The sequence below is a fragment of the Daucus carota genome, chromosome 9, assembly GCF_001625215.2.
Source record: "Daucus carota subsp. sativus chromosome 9, DH1 v3.0, whole genome shotgun sequence".
Lineage (NCBI taxonomy): Eukaryota > Viridiplantae > Streptophyta > Magnoliopsida > Apiales > Apiaceae > Daucus > Daucus carota.
The window spans coordinates 4777488-4796055 of record NC_030389.2 but is presented as its reverse complement, the minus strand read 5'-3'; the positions used below and the strand labels follow the sequence as shown (position 1 = coordinate 4796055).

General features: G+C 35.6%; 2 protein-coding genes across 4 annotated transcripts; one reads left to right on the top strand and one right to left on the bottom strand.

The window, feature by feature from the left end:
* Positions 1–1447: 1447 nt before the first annotated feature.
* On the top strand, positions 1448–6706 carry LOC108202419 (uncharacterized). The gene is made up of 2 exons (XM_017370791.2): positions 1448–1675; positions 3046–6706. The coding sequence occupies exons 1-2, from the start codon at positions 1631–1633 to the stop codon at positions 6418–6420; spliced, it is 3420 nt and encodes a 1139-aa protein (XP_017226280.1). The 5' UTR covers positions 1448–1630; the 3' UTR covers positions 6421–6706.
* A 501-nt stretch (positions 6707–7207) lies between these two features.
* Positions 7208–12332, bottom strand: LOC108202420 (transcription factor PIF3). Of its 3 annotated transcripts, none has more exons than XM_064084112.1 (9): positions 12176–12332; positions 11242–11441; positions 9921–11118; positions 9740–9844; positions 9583–9648; positions 9240–9305; positions 8638–9159; positions 7710–7854; positions 7208–7605 (listed from the first exon to the last, which is right to left on the bottom strand). In XM_064084112.1, the coding sequence occupies exons 2-9, from the start codon at positions 11313–11315 to the stop codon at positions 7559–7561; spliced, it is 2223 nt and encodes a 740-aa protein (XP_063940182.1). In that variant the 5' UTR covers positions 11316–11441; positions 12176–12332; the 3' UTR covers positions 7208–7558. The 3 variants fall into 3 exon arrangements, with proteins under 3 accessions (XP_063940182.1, XP_017226281.1, XP_063940183.1); XM_017370792.2 differs by having other exon boundaries at positions 7208–7582; XM_064084113.1 differs by lacking the exon at positions 12176–12332 and adding an exon at positions 11946–12134.
* Positions 12333–18568: the final 6236 nt, after the last annotated feature.

Here is an 18568-nt window from a genome sequence, read left to right as displayed (position 1 = left end):
AAGTAGCTTACTTATTATTGGAAATGCAAGAGAAGTTGTAGAATCAGAGGGGATGGCAGTGAACATTAATTTGATTTTTGAAAAAATTTCAGTTTTGGTGGACCGAACCGGACCGACCGACCGAATTTTTTCGGTTCGGTCCTTACACAAACTTCGATTCGGTCTGATTCAAAAAATTTTAAAAATTCGGTCTTCGATTCCTTCGGTTCAATCCGGTTCTTGATCGAACCGACCGAATGCTCAGCCTTAGCGGAAAGCATAAGAACCGAGATCTCCTTAGCATCGCCAATATTTTGTGGCAACTCGCCAGACCAAACGGGCTCGACACGTACTAAGTACAAATATGCACCGGGTCTAATAATAATAGAGGGAATAAAGCAAGTAATGTACAGCATATTAACAGATAATTAGGCGGTTTGGATTTTGATTATACTAGTCCTGGTATTAGGCTGGGCAAATGACGACAAGCCAGACAACTGTGACCAATCAAACCGTCCAATTCTGGAGCCCTACTTGACAACTCCATCTCATACAACAATGCAATTATTTTTTATTATATATATTCTCTTATCATTTTATTATTATCCTAAGTTCCCATTAGGCATCCTTTTTACGGGATACCTCCTCCGTTTGAAATTAGATGTCTTTTAAAAAATTACACGGTTTAAAAAAAATGATTGTTTATAAATTAAATGCATTAAATGATCATAATATATGGTATTACTGTATGAGGTTGATCTAGAAAATATAAATAAGAGATGTGTGGAGTAGAATTGACTTTGGAAATATGATTCTGCATTAAAAGTTGAAGTGGACAACTAATTGAAACATTTTTTTTTTTCAAAAGTGAACATGTAAATTGAAACAGAGGGAGTATTCGATGGCGTCTCTTCACTGTAAGGTGAATTCATTGCTACTCATTTAAATTCTTATAATGTTCATAAAAAATCAACCCAAGACCTCGAAATGAATAAATTAAATATTTTTTTTAGAAAATCAAACTCCAGAGAGTTCAAACTTGAAACTTGTTATGCTTGTTATTGAAACGTTCAGCTCAAACTTTCCCCTCACAAAATTAAAGCATAAACCGCCCTTTTAAGTGCGTTGAACACTTAATAAAACAAACTTAAATTATAAAATGACATTTCTGTACTCCCTCCGTCCCCCTGAGTAGTATACATTGGGGGACGGGGACGCGGCACGGACTTTAATGCTCTTGTAAAGTGTAGTTGTGTAATTTATTTTTAAAATTTTTTTTTTCTGAATTAAAGTTTGGATGTTATATTTTTATTCAGAAAAAAAAAATCTCAAAAATAAATTACAGAACTATGTTTTATAAGAGCATTGAAATGCATGTCGAGCAGTTGAAAAGAAACGTATACAATTAAATGGGACGGAGGGAGTACTAGTTAGTGGCAGAACCCCACTTATTATCATCTTTTGACAGATGACAATCTCTGTGATGAAAAAGTGTCATCATATATCACACTCTTCTCTTGCTATCATTTCTGTCAAATTCTAAGCTTTTCTTGGTTGTTGCTAACCATACCCTCTTCTTCATCTTTATCATTTATACACTCATCACTCTTTAAAACTTGACACTTTATTTTTTATTTTAAGCTTTTCATCTATGGCTAGTGAAGCTGCTCTAGCAGATCATCCTGTTGTACCTGAGGTATACTTTTACTTTAAGCTTCTTTGTTTTCTATGATCCTTTTGTTTTGATCCTTGCTAACTTACCATCATGCATGTACTAACTATCTTTTAATTATTCATGACCGTTTGGATGAGTTTAAAATAAGTGCTTATTGCTTAAAGTAAAAAAGTGCAGCAGAAGTTAGAAGCAAGTTAAGACTTATAAGTGATTAAAGTGTCTGGGAACGAGGTAGAAGCCGTGAAACAAAAGCTAACATTCTCTTTTCAGGACTTATTGGCTTTTTAGACAAACGGTACAGATAAATGATTCTAACTTATAAATGTTTATCTAAGGAGTTCTACTCGTCCAACTTACTTTGGTATGTTTATTTTGCTTCGTTTAGATGATAAAAATCAGAAGAAATAGAAAAGGATAAGGCTTTGAATTTAGCTACAAAATTAAAGGTTGAGTTTTGGTTTGATGGTTAGTGAGAAGTTCAGTCTGGGGTTTAAGATGCTGCTCTGTAAAGTAGATGCAATAAAAAAGCACAAGGCATCATATACATTAATTCGAAGAATAGGTGTAGAATGATTCTGTTTTTAACTACTAGAATTCTCGGCTAGGGATGTGAATATCACAGCAGACAAACAGAGGAGCTTTATGTGAACAAGACAGGAAATTGCAGAGAATAATGGAGCAGTTCGTATCGTCTAATGAAACATTATGCTAATGTTAGTATGAGTTTCCGTATTTTCAGACCTGAAACTTAACTGTGATTAATTTAGTACAGGGGATATTATACTGCAATCCATGTCTTGATGAATCAGATGAGGAAATTGATTTGTGTTATATTGCATACATCTTCGAAAGAAGTAGGACTAGGGAAGTTAAAACACGGAAATTTAACTTTGGTTTGATATCTGTGATGCTTGTTTTCCTGCGATTACTTGTAAAACCATCTGTATTAGATGGGGCCATTTATAAAATGGCGAAGGTATATGCAGGTCACTTGCAGTAACTCGTCTACAGGTGTTTATAAGATTTTAGTGGCTTTCGAGGTTTCTTACTTGAAGTCATTATTTGAAATCTTTAAGATACATATGAAGCTCGTGTTTTTCTTCGAATGCTTTTTAAGATAGATAATATGACAGGGGGGTTTAGCAAGTTAGCCACATGATGTTAGGAATAAAGATGAGAACATCACAGCATGTTATGGTCAGAAGATGCTGTTCTGTCAACTTTAATTTTTTCAAACTCTCACTTTCACTTTCCATTTCTTGATATATTTCTTCTACTTTTCTCTAGCTTTATCTTTTTTTGTAAATAGCTGGCTGGGGCTGCTTGAGATATATAATAATGTAGTCTTTCAATTCTTCCAATTTATATGATTATTTGTTACATTATTGCAGCAAGTAAAGGAGGAAGTGCATGAAGAGGCAAATACAAGTGAGGAAGTAGAGAAGCCAAAACCCGAGAACTTGTCTCCTGCTGCTGCAATGCCTTTGCCTGAATCTGAAGATAAGATCGAGGCTCAGCCAATTGAAACTCCGACAGTTGAGGCGTTGGGGGAAACAGTTGAGAAAGATATTCCGAAAACAGAGATAGTGGTTACTCCAGTAGTACCTGAAGCTGAAGACAGAGTCGACGAGAACAGGAAAACTGAGCATGCTGTGGTTGTAGAAGAAAAAAATACAGTTAATGAAGAAAAGCCGATAGCAGCAGTAGTGCCAACATCTGAGGAAACGCCAAAATATGAGGTCTTGTCTAGTCTACCAGTTGTTTCGGCTGAATCAGAAGAAAAGGTTGAGGTTAAACCCCCTGGAACTGATGTACAGCAAGCTATTGAGGAAGTCCAGCTTTCAGCAGCTGAGGTAGTTCCTTCTGCTGAACCAGAAACGGTTGAAGACAAGAATGTTGAGCCTCCTGTAGTTGACGAAGTGAAGATTGCAGATGAACCCCTTGTGGAAGAGAAACTCTTAAGTGATACTCCTGTTGCTAAAGAAGCAGATATTGCTGCTAAACCTGTAGTGGAAGCGAATATTGTGATTGAACCTCCTGTGGAAGGAAAGCAGCCTCAGACTCCTGTAGCTGAAGAAGTGAAGATCGCAGATGAGCCCCTTGTGGAAGAGAAAATAACTAGTGATACTCATAATGTTGAAGAAGCACAGATTGCTGCTGAACCTCCTGTAGTAGAAGAGAATCTCATGACTGAATCTCCACAAGAAGTAAAGCTTGTTGAAACGCCAGTTATTGAAGAAGTTAAGATTGCAGATGAGCCCCTTGTGGAAGAGAAAACTGCAAGTGATACTCACGTTGAAGGACCAGAGATTGCTGCTGAACCTCCTGTAGTAGAAGTGAATCTCATGACTGAATCTCCAGAAGAAGTAAAGCTTCTTCAAACGCCTGTTATTGAAGAAGTTAAGATTGCAGATGAGCCCCTTGTGGAAGAGAAAAATGCAACTGATACTCATGTTGAAGAACCAGAGATTGCTGCTGAACCTCCTACAGTAGAAGAAAATATCATGATTGAACCTCCATCAGGAGTACAGCTTCTTCAAACTCCTGTACCTGAAGAAGTGAAGATCGCAGATGAGCCCCTTGTGGAAGAGAAAATCACAAGTGATACTAGTGTTGTTGAAGAACCAAAGATTGCTTCTGAATCTATTGTAGTAGAAAATAATATCGTGACTGAACCTCCTGCGGAAGTAAAGCTTCTTCAAACTCCTGTAGTTGAAGATGTGAAGATCGCGGATGAGCCCCTTGTCGAAGAAAAAATTGCAAGTGATACTCATGTTGTTGAAGAACCAGAGATTGCCGCTGAACCTCCTGGAGTAGAAGAGAACATTGTGATTCAACCTCCAGCAGAAGTAAAACTTCTTCAAACTCCTGCAGTTGAAGTAAAGATCGCAGATGAGCACATTGTCAAAGAGAAAATTGCAAATGATGCTCATGTTGTTGAAGAACCAGAGATTGCTGCTGAACCTCCTGTAGTAGAAGAAAATGTGGTGATTGAACATCCAGCGGAAGTAAAGCTTCTTCAAACTCCTGTAGTTAAAGAAGAGAAGATCGCAGATGAGCCCATTGTCGAAGAGAAAATCGCAAATGATACTCCTGTTGTTGAAGAACGAGAGCTTGCTGCTGAACCTTCTGTAGTAGAAGAGAATATTGTCATTGAACCTCCAGCAGAAGTAAAGCTTCTTCAACCTCCTGTAGTTGAAGAAGTAAAGATCAACGATGAGCCCCTTGTGGAGGAGAAAAGTGCAAGTGATTCTCATGTTGTTAAAGAAGAAAAGAATGCTGCTGAACCTCCTGTACCAGAAGAGAATATCGTGATTGAACCTCCCGTGGAAGTAAAACTTCTTCAAACTCCTGCAGTTGAAGAAATGAAGGACACAATGGAGCAACTTGTAGCGGAAGAGGAAGTCGCAACTGAGAATCCTGTTTTTGAAGAAGAAAAGATCACTACAAAAGACCCTCTACTAGATGGGAAGACCGTAACTGAGCCCTCTGCAGTAGAAGAGAAGATAGTTGAGATTCCTGGAGTCGAAGAAAACAATACTGATAATCCTATTGTTGAAGAAGTAAATAAGACAACTGAGAGTCCTTCAGTCATAGAAGAGGAATGCATCACTGTGCCTACCCTAGCTGAAGAAGTAAAGAACGTCACTGAGCCTGCTGTAGTTGAAGAAATGAAGCAGACTCCCGTATTTGAAGAAGTGAAAAACGTTGATGATATGCCGGATGTCACGGAGCCAGAAGCAAAGAAAGTTGAAAGCTATTTTGTGACAGAGGCTTCTGAGTTGCCAGTACAGGAGCAAAAGGCGGAGTCGGTTGAGGAAAAGCTAATCGAGAAGCCAAAAGCAGAAGGCATTCCAGAATCATCACTAGAGCCTGTTGACAAAAAGGAGGAAGCAGTAGATTTTCCTGTAAAAGAATCAGAACCAGCTTTGGCAAAAGATGTAGGAATTCTGGAACCGCTTTCTATTAAGGACGATGCTGTAGAATCATTAACTGATGTGCTAGAGAAACCACAGGAATATGTAGCAGTTGAAACTAAGGAATGTGTCCATGGTTCAGCTGATAAAGTTGAGGACGTCAAGTTTTCAAAGGAAGAAGAATTCAATGGAAAAACTCCTCTCGAAACCACAAGTTCAGTTGAAGCTACATTGCCAACCAAGGAGGGTCAAGCTGATGCAGAAGAGACAATTTTAGGTGGCGAAGCTGATCTAGTTGAAGAGTTACCAAAAGAGAAAGCTGTTACATCAATGAAGGTTGAAAAAGAAACTGAAGCCAAAGATGTGAATACTGACTCAGCTCAGCCTGAGACAAAAGAAACCGAGGAAGTTGTTAAATCCATCTCAACCCCTGCAGCTGCTGAAAACATTTTGGAAGCAGTAATTACTTCTAAAGATGCAAAATTGGTTGTTGAAAATGAGAAAGAAGACAAGAAGAGCGAGCTTGTTTCTCCAGTTGAAACCTATCGTAATGGAACAGTGGCAGATAAAACATCAGAGCAACCTGATGAGACTAAACAAGAGAAGCCTGAGGTGAAAGTGAAAGAAGATGACACTGTTCCAACAGATGATACAAAAGAACTTGATGATAAATTAACATCGCAAGATCTTCCCAAGGAAGTGGTTACAATAAAATCCACCCAAAAGCAATCAAATACCATCTTATCAAAGGTGAAAAACACCCTTGTTAAGGCAAAGAAGGCCATCACCGGAAAGTCTAGCAACACGAAAACGCCTCCTTCTGAACCTAAAGGTGAGATCAGAGTTTGAGATATTTAAGGAGTACACCATTATGGCATGATTATTTTTTGTGTGCTGATAAGTTTGCAGTTTGTTTTTCATTATTGGTTTTGATATGGGTGTCCTGAGTGTTGATAGAAAGTATACATAGCATAATGTTGATAACATTAGTAGCTTGTCAAATAGGAAGACTTGTATATTGTCCAGCCTATTAGTTTGAGTTGTATTATTTTGTGTATGTATTGTTGCCTGTTGGCATCATAGTGATTTGGTATAAAGCTTGAAGGTTAATGTATAAAGTTAATTATAGTTGTTATATTACTGTTATGCTGCCCATAATGAAATCATATGATTAGAGTTTTGGAAAGATCTTCATCTAGGAAGATTCATTGAAATTGCAAGAGGACAGAACAGGCCTAACAAAAGGAAGAGCTCGAGGCACCAGAACATGGCTGTACACAACCATGTAAAGTAGGGTTTGTGGGGTGTAAGATATATCAATCTTGCATATAGTTGAGACCAAAAGAATCTTAAAGCAGTGATGTTTTGATGAAGCTTTCACTAACTTCATTTTAAGAAATGAACAAATTTATATATAAAAAAAAAGATAATAATAATGTAGATACCAGGCCCATATCCTGTCACCTGGTTTTTATCTAGATAAGAATTTATATAAGAATTATGTTCAGTGCATGCAAGGGGCATAGCTGGTCATGTCTGTAGGGCCATGTGCACTTGTGTTTGTCTGTTTGATTGTGTAAGAGATACAAAGTCAGAGAATTGATTCTTTGATTTAGAACAAACATCATAACATGGCTGGGAAGAAATTGACTTTGCAGATAATGTATTAGAACATGATTATATGCTTCTGTTTATTAAGAATTGCCAAGATACACATGCTGGAAACATACTTATGATTACATCCCTGGGAAAATTAACTGTGCCACAAACAACATTATAATATATACGTGGGGGATAAAATTTGCAATTCCTTTTGAATATCAAAACTTGCGCAACTTCTTGCTGCATACTCCTCGCTAAGAATCAAGATGGGTTTATGACCTTTACCTCATCCACAATCCTTATATCGTGTGCTTCTGATATCCGAATTGCACTGTACCAAACTCAGGATACAAAACATTCAACTTTAAGAGGCCGCAAAAGTTGTTCAATTGTTGCTGTCAATCACTACCTGCAGATAGAGATGCAAGTTCACTGTTTATGCAAACAGAAAATATATTATCATTTAAAGTTCAAGTGCTTTGAATAGTGAACGTGAAAATAAGACATATTAATCAATGTGCATAATGTCGACTCACTAGCATCTCTACTAGGTAGTGTGTCATTTTTCCTGGTAGAGTTATCATCTGTACTTCCACCAACATCTGTCCTGCCACCATCTGGCCCTTGATCAGTTTTTCGCACCAAAGCAGACTGGTCAAACTCTTCATTTGGTGTATGAAACTGATATAAGAAAAGAAAACAACTTTTAATTAACTGAAGTATCAAAATATCATTAAAAACTTAATTTCTTCAAGTTCCAACCCAGACCGGACAGTAATTATTCTAAGAGCATAATTTTCTTATTAAGAAAACTTGCCTTTGGAAAAAGATTAAAAGGACCCAGTTTTTCTTTCATAAAATATACTATTGATGCCTAAAGCTATTATGTTGAAAACAAAACATAGCAGCCCAAACCATATAAGAGTGATTCCCGGGTTCAACTTGAAAGTTAGAATGGAAAACTCAAGTTTAGTTCAGTTCCCACAAAACTGGGCTATATAGTATATAAGTATGCAATCAACCGAGCACCATACAATGTTCCTTGATGCAGCAATTTTCACAAAAAAGGCTCACAAATAACTATTTACACTATCCTACAATCACCACAGCAATATTATCTGGAGAGAACTACAAAACTTTAAAGACTGAATTAAGGTGGAGGCACTTCCATAAACGGTAATTAATAGTATCATGGGAATACAGAACTTTGTAGCATGAATTGAAGGGGGAACCATTTCCATACAGAGTAATCAATATGCTCAATTGCTTATAGAAAGACTGAAGAAATATCAACACCAAACACTTTTTATTAGATAAATAAACTATGAAATGTAGTTGGCCAATAGCAGACATCCAAAAACACTCGTAAATACAAGTTCGAAATAAGGATTTACTAATAATCTCTCAGAAGGATATATGTGACCATTTGACTAGAAAGAGTGGTTTACGCAAGTAACAACAAACCTGACTAGATTGCGTGTTCAATGAAATCCTGGCATCAGCATTCTGCATCTCCTGTAAGTTGCCAGTTTTCATCAAATTCTTGGAATCCATAGTTGGAGCTGGAACAGATTTTGAAACTTCCACATTGACCCCCATTTTTAAGCCAATCATTCCGCTGGCTGATTTTATAGGAATCTGTCCTGACATAGGTGCCAATTGTGCTCCTGCTGCTGACATGGGAAACCCTTGACTAGGTTGACCAAACACCGGAAGGTTGCCTCCAGCCACGCCTTGAAAACTTGCAGCCGCAGACATATGCGGGGAGGGGAAATGTGCTCCTTGCATTGTGGACATCGGAATCATGGAGCATCCACGAGGTCCTCCGTTCATGTCTAGCATGTTCATTCCAAAACCCATTCCCATGCCCATACCCATCCCAACACCCATGGGCGAGAAATGGGGTAGATGAGCTGCATGAAATTGTTGCATTCCAGTTGGTAGCATCATCGGTGGCATATACATCCCAGCTCCCATTGACATAATCTGTAACAAGCATTTTTGGAAGTTATCAGCATGTAACATTTAAGTTTCAACGCAACTAAGAAGTAAATGACAAGCATTACCTGTACTTGAAGTTGAAGAGTCTTCAAATACTCAATTGCCTCATCAAGCATTGAAGCTTTGTCCACCTTATAGTTTTGAAAATAAATTGTCATCATAGCAAGGCAATATCAGAAAGGGAGAGCATTGGCTTATAATTTACACTAGCAAACAGAATATAAACTGCAACAACAGGAAGAATTTTTAACAGCCAAAAGGTGAATAAAGGTCCAAAAATCATGAAGCGCACAAAATAATGACATCAATCTTGCTCCTTGGCTAATTTTACTTCTAAATGACCAATTGTGCAAATGCGACTCATTGTACATTTCAAAATCATATGATACGTGAATAAGAGTTTTCTACCTTGTTGCAGTTGGGTATGAGTTCTTGTAGAGCTCGCATCTTTTCATTAATCCTGTCTCTACGCCTCTGCAAACATCATAACATGATATTGATTATCTCTCTAAGAAACCAGAATATGATAAGATATGTGTTATATAGTCATTGAAATGGATCTAACCCTTTCAGATAAATTATGCACTTCTGCTGCTCGGCTTCTTTTGGACCCAGAACCTCCTCGCACAGGAGCTGCTTTTTTAACACCCGCAGATTCTTCTTCTACATCCTGATAAAGGTATTCGTGTCAGTATTTTAACATGTGCTTGTGTGTAGAGAGCGGAGTTTATTTGGTGAAAACTTACTTCACTCTGTCCTTCCGACTCCTCAGCATCTCGACATTTTTTCCTTTTCGCATTTGTTCTCCTGTCATTAGAAGTTTTTTCTACACTATTGCCCGAGCACACAGATGAAGAAGCACCTACAGGCTCACCAGCTTTTTCATTTTCTAGCACTCCTTTGGCTCTAGTTCCACCAATATATGGATTAGACGACTTGTCCTTATTATTATTATTGGCATCTTCTCTACAAACAGCATCAGATCTTCCAAGAGGAAGTGACTCCTCCACTTGTATAGGCTCCGCTCTTGTTGAATCTACCTTAGTGGACACAAAATTAGGTTGAGTGTGATAGTTCATTTCTTTTCTTGATAAACAATTTTGGTCGAGTTGTGTAGATTCTGCTGGATTTCTACCACTGCCAAGAGGCAGTGTATCATTCACTACCATCCTATCTGCAGCTGATGAAGCCACAGGGGGGATACTGGAAGCATTTTGAATATTAGCTCTGGCTATGGCAGCAGGTCTTGAGAAATGAGAGAAGTTCAACAAGCTAGAGTTACTTCTAGGCAATCCAGACTCTTGCTTTTGCATCTTCATGTTAGGGAGATGACCTGTGGGAGTTTGTGAAGAAACCAGATTACCAGAAGCTTCATGTTGTATATCTGAAACTCTTGATCCAACAGATGAAACTGATGCTTGCCCTTGTGGCATTGACCAATGATATGATGGGGCATACTTTGAAGGAGGTGGCTTTGATGCACTTCCTTGCCCTGGAGCCATCTCATTATTTTGCACTGAAACAGTATGTGAATTTCTAACTACCTGATTATATCGATCTCTCTTCTCAGTAGAGGCAAAACTATTCCGCATTGAGGGTTCATTTACAGTAACACCAGATAGCTCTGGCAGGAAATCAGAACAGTAGTCTTGTTGAAGAGGATCCTCGATAGGATAGTTAAACCACTGTGCCATGTCATCATCTTGAGTCAGAACTGGTTCAGTCAATGGCGCAGACGTAGTGATATCACTATATATGGAATCAATTGTTCCATATTTTCCCACCTTGGAACCAGTTTCAATCTCTACATCCTTATCAAGGAATCGTGGTGTCTGAAAATGAAAATTGTTCGTAGGCATCTTGGGAGCCTTTCTATTAATGGACTGATCTTGCATCACAATTTGACCATTTTCGCATACTAACTCAACAAGCCCAGTGTTCGGTCTGCATTCAAATCCATCAATAAAACCATGAATACTACTTAATAAGAAAAAGTGAAGTCTATAAACTAAAATTATACATAAAAGCTCATTTTAACATATAAAGGAAAGTTATTGATTAACTTACACAAAAGCGAGATCAGTCGAACGGGAACCTTCAACTTTCCCCTTTGATGTTCCGTAAAACTCCGAGAGGGGCATAACTTCAGGTCCAAATTATAACTACAACAAAATCAGTCAAATCGAGCACAAAGGGCTATTCTTTATCACCCACCAGACTTATACCCTTTACTTCAAATTCACAGATCAAGGACCTCTTAACCTGTACTGAAATCCAAAACAAAACACAATCAGCAAACAAAATATTCCATGAGTTGACAAATTAAGAAACTCATGACGTCAAAGAGTGACTTAAACTCTCACTAATACAAGACAAATCCAGCTAAAATCAAGGGTTTCTTTAATCTTAATATAGAATAAGTAAGTACATGTATGTATCAAGACTCTGATTATTTAAATCTTACTTATACTAATGTCATAATCAAACACATATATAATTCCATAACAGTACCAAAGACAATATAAAATCAGTCAAAACCAATTCTTTAATAATTAATCCAAAAGATACTTGGAGAAAAACCCAATCTAACATAATTAATTAACCATATCATATTCTTCAAGATTCAATCATTAGAAGTTGAAATCTGATAACCACACAATAATCTTTAAATAAACCCACAATTTAATAATAGCCCTTACCAAATTAAACACTAAACAAACAGAACATAACTCAAAGATCAACACACAAGTAGCTCAAGCTCTAAAAGCTACCTCAAAAACATTTAAATAAGTTGTAAAGATCAAATTTTGAGCATGTGGGCAGTCATAAAATCTTGGATTTCAAGCATATATGTATAATCCACATGTAATTACTAGCTTCCCAAGAAGTATAATCTTCAGTCTCATTTCCCAAGAATATGTATATATGTTGCAGAGAGATGGAGGGAGAGAGAGAGAGAGGAGGGAAGCAGAGAGGAGAGAGAGAAGAGAGAAGAACTTACGAGTCGTATAAAACGGCGAAAGGGTCGGGAATTTGCAGGTGCAGTGAGAGAAGGCAGTACAAGCAAAGCTCAAGATGAAGCTATACATACATACATAGTACATATCTATATGTATTTTCATTTTATTATATCTATCATTGTAATAATATATCTTTATTGTCTTTTGTACAGTACTCTGCAGTTTCCACCAAGATTTATGAAAACTATAAAATAATAATATCCGAAAACACGATAAATATTCTGCCAGTTGATTTCGCAGTATACAATTTGTATTTTATATATTTAAATTATAAAATTTAACCACAATTTATATGTATATATACAATCGCTCAAATACAGATCACTAAAAAAAAAACTAATGTACAAAAAACCATCCAAAAACAACATTACTCACCATACATTTATCACCCGAACCCTATATGTCATCATCTAAATAGGACTCATCTTCGTCCCCACTCAATCATCTCGGACCCGAACCCTTAATGTCATCATTTAAATAGGACTCACTTTCGTCCCCACTCAATCATCTCTGGCCTGCTAGAGTATTACCAAGACTCCACACAAAAACTACACAGGCTACAAAAAGTATTTAAAGCCAAAACTTAATCCTACCACGTCTCACTAGCTTCACTGTGACTCTATTAGACCCCATTTAGACTTTGGCTCATTTGCAGGTCTATGCGCATTTCAAAACTCTTTGTATTCTACTTAATCGTATTGATTTGTATTTCACTAGTTTGTATTAGAGTTGATTCATACATCATCCGAGTTCAAACATTTTTGTGTCTCAAGTCGAATTTATAATGACACATTTTTCTAATCATTAACACCTGAATTTATATGATTTTTTAGATATTTTTAGGCACCCATTTATATTGTGCTATAATTAGATTTACAAAAATAAGAATTTTTTTAAACAATTTACTTTGAAGTTATTATCATCAAAATTTCTTTAAGTTATTTAATCATAAAAACTTATTTAAATCTTAAAATGGTCGGGGTTTTGGGGTCTCAAACCATCAATTGATTAGCTTAACCAGGGGACCGATTCTTTATATATAAATTATAATGAGAAAAAAGAAATTCACTTCTCCCTTAGGTATTTCATCATTTTTTTGACAAACAAATGATTTTATTAGGACGAAGCAAATCCAGCCGAGATAAACCCCCGAACTGTCAACTACAATCTGATTATGAAACAAAGAACGAACTAAACAAATAGTCGTTTTGTTTTCAGATCGCTTAACACATAGAATATTCATATTCTTTGATTAAAAAAGTATTACAATGATATCTCGAGCAATCCAACCTACATCACTTATGAAATTAGTAGCATCGCAATTGACCTTCACATGAGTATCATATATAGCCCAATGTTTAGAACTATCAGTCAAATCAACTGATCCTAGAGCACCAAACGTCCCCAAAACATGAACAATTATTTGTTGTAAAAGGTGAGCTCTTGCGGTATCCACCATCGTTCCAAAATCGATGCGAGTCTTACAGATCTACCAAAATACAGTATAAATCCTTTTCGGAATGATAATCGAAACACATATCAAGACACATAGGAACACCAAAATATAACACTGACATACCAAAATATAACACTAACATCCCAAAAAGATGGGCACACTATAACATTCCAAAAAGATGGGTACACACTCACATCCCAAAAAGATGGGCACACACTCACATCCTAAAAAGATGGAAAAAACTGACAAATTTGATAGCAAGGTACTCAACAAGATTAGATCTTGATTTTATTTAAAAAAAAACTAGTAAAATAATAGAGGGGATGAGAAAGCAAACGGGTTAATTGATGAAAAGATGAAAGATCAAGAAGGCGGAGAAGTGACGGCTGAAATCCTGACACGGGAGTCGACTCTCAAACGAGAGAAAAAAGAAAGTATTTCATAACTGACAAAGCCGAGAGTGGAATTCTCTTTGGCCTCTCTCCTATCCCTAATTCTCTCTAGCCTCTCTCTTGTTGTAGCCTCCTGGGGCTTCCATCGGTTTTCACCGGTGGAAAGCCCTGAATCACTTGATTGCTTTGTTTTTCTTCCTAGTTTTTGAATAATACATCTTCTCGAAAAACTTAGATCTAAAACCATCGGAGATTTCGTCGTCTCTCTTCCAAGCGGGAGAGTTTCAGTCTGATTTCTCTTGTTTTTGTGGTTTTGTTCCGGATCTATTCTCGGGAGAATTCTTAGATCTAAAATCATCGGAGATTTCGTTGTCTTTCTTCTCTGTTTCAAGCGGGTGGATTTTCAGTCCGATTTCTCTTGTTTCTGTGGTTCTGCTTCAGATCTAAGGTTGTTTTCTCTCCCTGGTGAGAGTTTTGTTTTTCGCTTCTTAATTGTAAGCGGGGTCTTGATTTGGTGATGAAAGTTTGTATGGAATCACCGTTTTGGTCGATAGCTCAAACAATAGCTCTGTCATGACATGATAAAGAGAGTACCAGTAATTCAACGAGAATGCATGAAGCGGGTACTTGTATTTGTATATACATTTTCTTCAAAATATTATTTAACCGTCTCTTTATGAGAACAGTCAATTGCAAATTACTGTTTGTTCGACTCGATCATTGGTATAGATGTCGTATGACTTTTTATTATTAGATTAACACCTTTGTTTAAAAAAAAAAAAATTTTATCATTATTCATCGAAATATACATAAAATTTGGTTAAATGCATGTGAAAGGTACTTTACCTTTTAGTTTAACTGCAGTTAGAAGTCGCTAACTAGTTAACAGTAGTTAAGGTCTTGCTCACACTTTAATAGTTTTGTACTTTCTGGTTTGTCACATTGCATAATACATTATCATCAATTCATCATATGCCTTGCTTAATTGGACGTTGTGATACGAGTGAGGTGACCATTTCTTTCTCATTTCCAGTTAAGCTGCCAAGATCATTCTTTTCGATATGCTGGTCGCCGTGATTCGCCGACACCTAAACAAATGTTATAAAATCAGATCTTAAATATCAATAGGTGTACTACTATTGAGTGTATATCCGATTTTAAAGATTTAGGAGTCGTTTGGTTCGTGGAGCAGTACAGGATAGTAAGAGCAAGTCCAATGGAGGTGCTAAAGTAGGTGCTATTGCTATAATATAGCACCCCAGCACAAAACTCAACTCCAATGGGATGCTAAACTTGAATGTAAAATAGCAAAATGCTATACTTGGTTCTAAATATAGAATCAAGTATAGATAGTGCTATAATTGCCACATAAGCATGCAAGTGACAAAATACATTAATAAAGTAATAGTGACAAATATAATTATGTACTTTAACATTATATAGTGAGAATATAGCTTTATTTGGATATGTTTGGTTCTATTTTGCATTTACCATTGGACCATAAGTTCTATTTTAGCACCAAAAATCACTTTTTGGTTTCAAATTATAAAAATAGCTAGGTCTATTTTAACATCACCATTGGACTTGCTTTAATTAAAACAGATTTGGGTGGTACGAGGGAGGTATAGGGTTGGAATTAAGAATGGAGTTGGGATGGTATGGGGTTAAAGTATGAATTCTCATATAATGTGTTTGGATAAATGTTGAATTTAATTTATTTAATTTAAAATATTATCATGTTACTGATTAAATTAAATTATTTATTAAATAAAAAATCATAAATATTATTATTATTAACATTTATTTGTACATATAAATATTTTTTTGTTATTATTATTTTTCAAAAAATAAGAAAAAAACATTAATAATGATACTCATATCAGCATCTCGTATCCACCTCGCCACTTGGGTTCAAAAAAGTCATAATATGAGGGTTTCATGTATGAGTCTATACTATAATATACTATAATAAGCCAACATGTTGTTTGGTACTCTCCCTCTAAAACTATAAGTCTACAACATGTGGAGGTTTATTACTGTTACATTGTTAAATGGTTTTAAATACTAAGAACACTCATGACAATACATTATCAATAAAAAATTATAACGATGTTAAAAATAAAATTATAAATATCTAATTTTGAATATATGTTTTTAACAAAACTTTCATATAATTTTTTTTTTAACTCTAACGTGTTCTATTTCAATACAAACACTAACCAACCAAACACTGATTATGGATTTAGCTCAAGGTGAAGGCCCAAAATAACTGTTTTTTTATAGTTGTTGCCCAAATTAACCAGGGGCGCGGCAGGGGCCCAAATTAACCAGACAAACACGCATTCAGCAGATGCGTGTATCCCATTCTCCGCATACGCATCCATAAGATGCGTGATATACCCTACCCAAATTCTCACCTCAAATTCAGAAGCCTCATATTCGCGCATACGCATATGCCTTATGCGTCTTCTTTTAATTATGTAATCCCCCGATACTATAAGTGTCAGTTTACACTACTAGATTTCTTTTCCAAAAACTACAAAAGCGTGACATCACTTGAACTAATTAGCCATTTTCTATTTTTCAACAACTTCAGTCCCTTGCTCTATCATTATTTCTTCAACTGGCCTATCAAGCTTCACATCAACATCTTCATATTTGGTAATTGCTGCTATTTTAATAATTCTTCCCGCACACATATAACAAAAAATATTACAAATATCAATTAAAATTCACCAACAAAACCTATAAATGTCACTATATCACAATATAATCAAGCCAATTCAATATAAAAAGCCCCAAAAGTGATATTAAAACTTACATATAGTCGAAGTTGATCTAAATTGATATAGTCTTCATTGACAGTAAAAAATCTTCGAAAAGCACTGGCAACGGAGAGGATATAAGAAGGCACTTTGTTCAATTGGGCGTGAATTGTGTGTATATGTTGGGTTTGTGTGTTAATGTTGGGTTAGTGTGTATATGTTGGGTTAATAGATGGGAAGTAGAGCAGCGGGGTTTTATTTTACAATATCATACTCGCATTTCTTGGATGCGAGATCGTGTGGATAAATTGAACCCCTGCAGCGATGTTGGTTATTTCGGGCATCAGATATATAAAATTAGGATATATATATATAGGGCAATTTCTCTTTAGCTCATGTGCTACCCAACCAATCCACCAACAAGTAGCTTTTCTTAAATTTTCACTAAAACATATCTATAAACGAGTATTCGATATACGTATTGTTATTATTGAAACTAATTTATTATTTCTTGATTTTCTAAAAAGTTAATATACATTTTTATAATAAATAATTCGTCATATGCAAAAAAACAGATATCCTTCCTCTGTACAAAATTAATTAATTTTTAACACCATCATCACATCATCATCAATCACAATTGTCAAGAAATCTTTTGAATGGCCGTTTGGCTGGACTTAAAAGAAATGACTTATTACTTAAAGTAAAGAAGTGGATTATAACTGAGAAGTTGGTTTGGACTTATAAGCTCTTACAAGTGTTTGGATACCGTGACTTATAAGTTTTTTAAGTGTTTGGATAACTTAACTTATAAATGAGTCTGAAAATTATCTTTTTTATAAATAAATGATTTGTACGGGAATAATCTAAATTCGAAAGAAATTTGTTTTCTCCTACATAATATGGGAGATATTCATAATTTTTATTTTTTGTCACAAGCGGTGTTATAGAAATCAAGAAATCGGACCTAATCGGTTGAAATCCCGATTTAGGATTAATTGGATTAAAAATCGGTTGTAGTTTAATATTAAAATATTATTTAATATTTAGTTATTTATTAACAAATATATATTTACTATATTAAAAGGCATATTCGTATTTAACAGTAAATAAGAAGGAAGCGGTTTATATGTGGAAGAGATATGGTTTTGTGTTAAAAAAAAAAAAGTTGATCGAAAGAAGTTGAGCTGCAAAAGAAGCTATGTTTTGTAGCTTTTTTCTGAGCTTTTTCTTCTTGAATTAAGCGCGGCAGAGAGTTTGCCAAACGGCCATAAAAAAAGAGGAAGCCCACTTCTAGGCTTTTAAGTCCTGAATTACTAGCTCCCAAACACCCACTAAATATGCCAGTTATCTATTCTCAAAGAAATTTCAAATTTTTTTAAAAAAAAGATATTTTAGTACAAATATATATAAATCACATTCGCTTGTATTAATATATGTGAAATATTATAAATAATTAGAAGTCAAAATACGACGGTATCACGAGAAAAGTCAATTTTAGAAGTCTGTCATAGAGAATATCTCACACATCCCGGGATTTTCACTCAAGATCTTTTTCATGGAAGTCAAGTGTTTGAACCACTAAATCAACTCACAAACCCTCACAAGCTATTGTTATATTTACTATTTATTATATTGTCATTTTAGTGTATTAATTTTTGTTCATTATATAATATTTGTTTTTACTTATTAAACTAGTTTATCCATAACTGAAACTAAAACTATAATCATATTTATTAATATGTGATTTAGAAATAATTT

Coding starts and splice junctions, on each gene's coding strand:
- LOC108202419 (XM_017370791.2), top strand. CDS start 1,631: ATGGCTAGTGAAGCTGCTCTAGCAGATCATCCTGTTGTACCTGAG. Junction 1,676..3,045: donor ATCATCCTGTTGTACCTGAG/GTATACTTTTAC, acceptor ACATTATTGCAG/CAAGTAAAGGAGGAAGTGCA.
- LOC108202420 (XM_064084112.1), bottom strand. CDS start 11,315: ATGCCCCTCTCGGAGTTTTACGGAACATCAAAGGGGAAAGTTGAAGGT. Junction 9,845..9,920: donor AGTCGGAAGGACAGAGTGAA/GTAAGTTTTCAC, acceptor TACCTTTATCAG/GATGTAGAAGAAGAATCTGC. Junction 7,855..8,637: donor TGAACACGCAATCTAGTCAG/GTTTGTTGTTAC, acceptor TTCTTATATCAG/TTTCATACACCAAATGAAGA.